The sequence below is a fragment of the Arachis hypogaea genome, chromosome 11, assembly GCF_003086295.3.
Source record: "Arachis hypogaea cultivar Tifrunner chromosome 11, arahy.Tifrunner.gnm2.J5K5, whole genome shotgun sequence".
NCBI lineage: Eukaryota > Viridiplantae > Streptophyta > Magnoliopsida > Fabales > Fabaceae > Arachis > Arachis hypogaea.
In genome coordinates, this window is record NC_092046.1 from 4,561,992 (window position 1) to 4,567,991 (window position 6,000).

General features: G+C 43.5%; 1 protein-coding gene across 1 annotated transcript; it reads left to right on the top strand.

The window, feature by feature from the left end:
• The first annotated feature begins 1,341 nt into the window (after positions 1-1,341).
• On the top strand, positions 1,342-1,900 carry LOC112720848 (uncharacterized). Its single transcript, XM_025771943.1, has 2 exons — positions 1,342-1,450; positions 1,527-1,900. Exons 1-2 carry the CDS (start codon positions 1,342-1,344, stop codon positions 1,898-1,900), a joined length of 483 nt encoding a protein of 160 aa, XP_025627728.1.
• The last annotated feature ends 4,100 nt before the right edge of the window (positions 1,901-6,000 follow it).

Consider the following 6,000-nt stretch of genomic DNA (forward strand, 5'->3'; position numbering starts at 1 on the left):
AAATGTGACAAATTTGTGTGTACTGCACACGAATTGGAACAACGGCTAGGCTATAAAAACCTTTCTCCAGCAGAACTAAAGCCACATTTCTAATTCTCACTTCTTCTACCCTTCCTTTTTCTCCGAAAATTTCACTCTTATAGAAGCTGCTTTTACTAATTTTTGGGTGTCATAATGGCATTTGAACATATTTATGTGGTCATATATTTCAACGAAGAAATTTCGTATACAGCTGAGGAAGTGACCTTTATGTGTGACGACCCACTTTGGATAATGATTTCCCCACAATCGTGTCTGCAACAACTAAAAAATATGATTCTGATGAACACTGGGCTGATTGGAAAAAAGGAGATCAGTACGCTTATTTACAGGATGCCGGTTGCTGTAGCAAGTTCGTTAACATATCAGAAAATACATATTAAATCTGACCAGCACGTGTCGATGATGTTTTCGTATCATCGTAGCATCGGAAGCATCTATTCGATGGAACTCTGTGTGAAGCTCCAAGATGTGGGGGGCAGCTCATCTAGTTCGAATAACGTGGAGGAAATGCAAAATTCCGGTGCTGGTGAAGGCATTCCATTTTTGGAGATAGGTAGGGCTCGCAGTCCATCCTTTAACGCCTTCGTGGCCCCCGCCCAGAATGCAGAAATTCCTGACCGACGTCCCTTCCCCACTGTCCATGTCGCATATCCGGAAGGAATGGCCGACGGGTTGGCTGACTCCTTTGAGGAAGACGAGATTGAGAATGATAGTGGAGAGGAAACATAAGTTGTTCCGAAAACCCAACCGGTTCAGGGCAAAAGGGTCATCCCAACTGGTGTTGAACCGATAAATGTTGCAAGGGTTGGAGGTCTTTCCAGTGGCACCCCCGACCATTACCTGCACCTCAGTCTTGGTCCAATGAACTCGACAAATGCAGAGGACATACCCAGTAACTATGGTTTGACCGGTGAAATGGAGCTAGAGGTTGGCTTGAAATTCCTGAGTAAGGATGCAGCAATGCTTGCTATTAAGAACTACAACATCCGTCGAAGTGCAGAATTCAAAGTAGTGGAGTCAGATCATACTAGGTATGTTTGTCGATGCAAACTTTTTGGTGACCAATGTTGCTGGATGGTGAGGGTTGCGAAGACGAGGGCGTCCAGATTTTAGAAAGTTCGAAAATACTAAGGGCCTCACAGTTGTTTGGCGTCTGCGATGTCGCAAGATCATGCTCAACTCGATTCAAATGTCATATGCCAGCACATATTCCCCATGGTTCAAGCAGACGCAACCATTTGCATAAAGGTGTTGCAGGGATCCGTGGAGTCGGCATACTGATACAAGGTGTCTTACAAAATGGTTTGGCTAGCGAAGCAAAAGGCAATAGCGAGAATCTATGGAGACTGGGATGATTCTTATAACCAGCTACAGAGATACTTCAACGCGTTGCAAACTTTTGTTCTAGGTAAGCCTTTCTATCGGATTGCATACTTGTTTTGTAATAGTTATCATGTTCTTATGAATTTGCAATTTCGTCATAGGTACAATTGTCGACCTACAAACCCGACCATACTATGTCGACAACACGCTCGACCGCGAAAGTGTCATGTTTCATCAAGTATTCTGGTCATTCCCATCGTGTGTCGAGGCATTCAAGCACTGCAAGCCCCTAGTTTCGGTTGATGGAACACACCTGTATGGTAAGTACACGGGTACCTTGTTGATGGGAATAGCACAGGACAGAAACAACAACATTCTTCCCATAGCTTTCGCGCTAGTGGAACGGGAGAACACAGATGTGTGGTACTTCTTTCTGACCAACTTAAGGAAACATGTGGCTACTCAACCGGAAGTTCTACTGATGATAATACATGAGGAGACATGTGGCTACTCACTGGACGATAATACAACATAGTCAAAGCCATAACGTGAACTAGTGATGGTGTCCACCATGTCCCAACCTCCCACCTGTACCACAAGAAGGTGCTCGAGTGTCGCAGCGGGGACGTCATGCCTGTGTCTCCTCCCCTACATCATCAGCCCCCGCATACGATAAGCGACGGCCGTCTAACAACGATGGCTCAAATGGGCGCATCTGGGATCCGGCCATGTCACCTACAGAAACAGATCTCCTCCTTCCGACAGGGGGGTGACTACCTGAATCAGAGGGTCGAAGTGCAAGTCCTAAGTCGGTGGGTGTGTGTGGTGATGCTTGAGAAGGAATGAATTGATCTAGGCCATCAAATAAAGATGAAAAGTTTGTCCAACCAACTCGATCCATAGAGTCAATCAGGTCCTGTGTACCGCCCCCTGCGATGAACCACCCTCCTCGTAGGTACTATTATAAAGCATATACTGATGGACCGTGGATGACTGAAAGGGGTCGTCTGCGACGAACGGCTGCGGACAGTAGACATCTCCAAAGAAATTCATCTCCACCGGTGGATGTTCCGGCTGATTCCAAGCATTAACCTGAGCTGGATCCTGAACTGGAGAGTTTGGGACCTGCATCTCCTCAACTTCGACAGCCTAATGTCTTCCACGGCGGGCACGATGGCGTCTCCTATCCTGTGGAACTGCTGGTAGCTGAAGAACTAGGCCTCTACCGTACTCTGCCGGAGCCCCTCGTGGAATGTCATCTCCTCAGGGATCATGGAAGGCCTCCGGGGGTGACAGAAACCTCTTTGTTCTCGAGCAATACCACCTGTAATAATCACGACTGGGTTGCAAGGTATCTGCCCTATCAATCTCTAGCCGATATGATACAGTCCGTTGATTTGCCCACACTTCAAACCATGTCTGCAGACGGATGGGCCACCATCCATCTTCGTTGCGAGATGACTGGCGATGGAAGGTGTCTATGTTTAATGGAGGGTTCGGTGGACCTTGTTTGCCGCCGAATTGCCGCATGACTCTATCGATGTTAACAATCTCGATCCAGTGGAACAGAATAAGTGGCACGACCGCCGTATAGAAATCCCCATGTGGAGCTCCAAGAAATTCTGCAGGCACCCTCGACAGAATACGTGCATCCCTGTACGGCATCCACAGAAACAATCAAAGCCGAGTGTCATTTACACATGTAAACGAACTTTCAGGGACAAAACAAATTCATGCTAGAACATACAACAGGAATAGTTACCTCGTCCACCTTCAAATTGTCCATCCTCAGACGGTGCCTTTGTAAGCGTTGCTCGGCGTAGTCATTCTTTCCTCTCTTGCCCGCCCACCTACGAAAGAACACCATAATCATAACCACATTTAAATAAAAAGGCAAACAAAATAACAACATGCCTCGACGTTATAATCAGTCGCTAGGCACATGCCTCTATACAACCAACAGAGCACGGCACTGTCCCAACTATATGTACTAATGGCATCATAGTTTGCCAGGAGAGGAAGATAACGTACGTGAATCGTGTTGTTCGCTTTGTCAGGAAGTAAAACGCCACCCAATAAATACATAATGTAACAACGTGCATACCGTACGAGGGCCTCCTCGGGAGAGTCCAGAGGCATCTGTTGTAGTCTACTCTTGAGCCACTTCAGTTTTATGTTATACTTTGTGGTCCCAACATGTCTGTCAGGAACTTCTCCAAGGAGTTCCTCACACCATTGCCAAATATCTCTCTGGTGGAACTTACTCCATGACCTTAGAGTTCCGCTCACCGGCTCACCGTCAATTGGTAACCCCACCTGCATCGCAACATCCTCCAAAGTGATAGTACACTCACCCCATGGGAGGTGGAATGTATGGGTCTCAGGACGCTATCTCTCCACAAGAGCGCTAATCATTGGGTTGTCGTACTCAAAACGCTTTATCAAAGACGCATAATAGAAGCCGGCTCTTCTTAGATACGGCTCAAGCATCTGCCTCCTAATCTCCATACTCGGATCTGCTTCGTCTACAGAGAAAATATCGATTAGCGTGCCATTCAGAGTCAACACACGTGCCGGCTGAAATTGAAATAGATCAAAACACAATTATTTAGTTTACAACAATTTTTTAATCATTAACAAATTTTTATTTATTTATTAAAAAAACCTCACCTTAACATGTAAATGAGTAGAAATGTGAAATTCATCCAACCTATTAAGGTTTTCTTCCACATTAATTCCACTTCCACTCATTTTTTTAATAATAAAAATTATTCCTCCAACACAAAAAAATTTTTTCACCCCACCAACAAGTAAAACTTTCTCATGCAACCCACTACTTCTCTTCTCTTTTTTACCTTCGAATTGGTCCCCTCCCCTCCCTTCACCTCCTTTTATATGCTTCACACTCACAAGACAACAATAAATTACCTCCCAATCACCCAATGCATGCTCGTACGGGAACTGCAACACTGAGACTTGCTGCTTTGACTGGCCCCCTCCCCATTTCGTGCCTGCCACACGTGAGGATGGCCATTTTGTGTGTTCCACCCATGAAGTGCCCAACTCGTGGATGTCATATGTGAGTTGGGCCATTTCGTGTGTGCCATGGGTGATATGGTGCATTTCGTGTGTGCCATGTGTGAGGTGCTCCATTTCGTTCCTGAAACAAATGAAATGGTTTGTGTCAGTGGCCAGAACTCATTTCGTGGCACCCCCTTGATATGTATCATATTTCTATTTCGTTTGTGATCCTTGCGAGTTGGCAGTGTGCATTTTCAGAAATATTTTCAGCCATGCGCATTTTGGGAATTAAAGTTATTTGCATGCGCATTTACGTAAAAAAGCCCAATTTATAATCAGTCAAATTTTAACAACTATAATTAATATTTATTTTTTTATTAAAAATAATTTGTTTAATATGTTAATAATCAACATTAATAACAAATTTGAAAAAAAAAGGAATGCCTATTAGAGCTATACATTCACGTCACTTCTTCGGCGTCAAGGAGTACCCAACCCTAGTTCCGTGATCGCACCTCCACCCTTTTTCATATGTTGTTGCCATTGTCGTATTTGTGCCGTCACCGTGCCATTGCACAGGCCGATTATACGCACATCGCCAGTCCCCAATTCCATTTCTAATCCAACCCATTCTGTCAACGAGAAACTCATCGTACACACTGTGATCGCATCCCAACCCCACTCTAGTTGTTGTCTTCGTCGTGCATGCATCGTCGTCGTTCCCCCGAATAGCCCACCCAAATGCACAGCAACGTGATCAGGGAATTCTCATAGAACCATAGCGTTCCACTTCCATAGGAGTAAGGTGTAGTTGTTGCCGCTATTGGTGGTTTGAGAGTGTTGAGTAAATGGAACCATCAATTTGTGAAGAAGGATTATATGACACTTTCTATGATGTGAGTGATTACTCTAATTGCATCGAAGTAAATGTCCCGTATTCGAGTGATGATGATACTCAACGTGTAGACAAAGTAAGTAGCGGTTTAGTAGTATAATTGGTGTGGATATTTTTTATGCTAGTCTAATGGTACAACTTTGATATATGATGTGTTTTTCTTGGAATTTTTGTTATGCAAGTTGCATGTTTTTGTAATTCGGTTAAAATATTTTTTAGAGGTATTAATAGGAATACTCTTGCATATTATTTGATCTCCCGTAGTAACTTTTTGCATGTTTCTTATTTTTTATTTTTATGTAAATTATTGGACTTTTCTTTGCTTATACATTGGTGTTTTCAATGAATAAGTGCATGTTGGAAGAAATTTTTTGGTTGTTGAATAGTGGATGCTTATATCTTTATGTGATACACTTTTGGTTTGATTTGCTGTGTATTAGAGTGTTTTTGATTGCAGGTGGAAGAAGCTGTAGACATTATTAAAGTGGAAATGATGATACGAAGTTGGTTCATAAGGTGTGGATTGTATTTTATTGTTGTCATAATACTAACGAGTTATTGGAGTCCAATTTTTAAGTGTGTGCGGCATTGAATGTTTTTTTTAATGGATTTACAGTTGCTGGATCACACTGGCATTCACCTAGAGGAAATTCCTTACGTATGATTGCGATTTGATTCATTGCAGCAAGCACAGGAATTCTATTCGAATTATGCAAAGA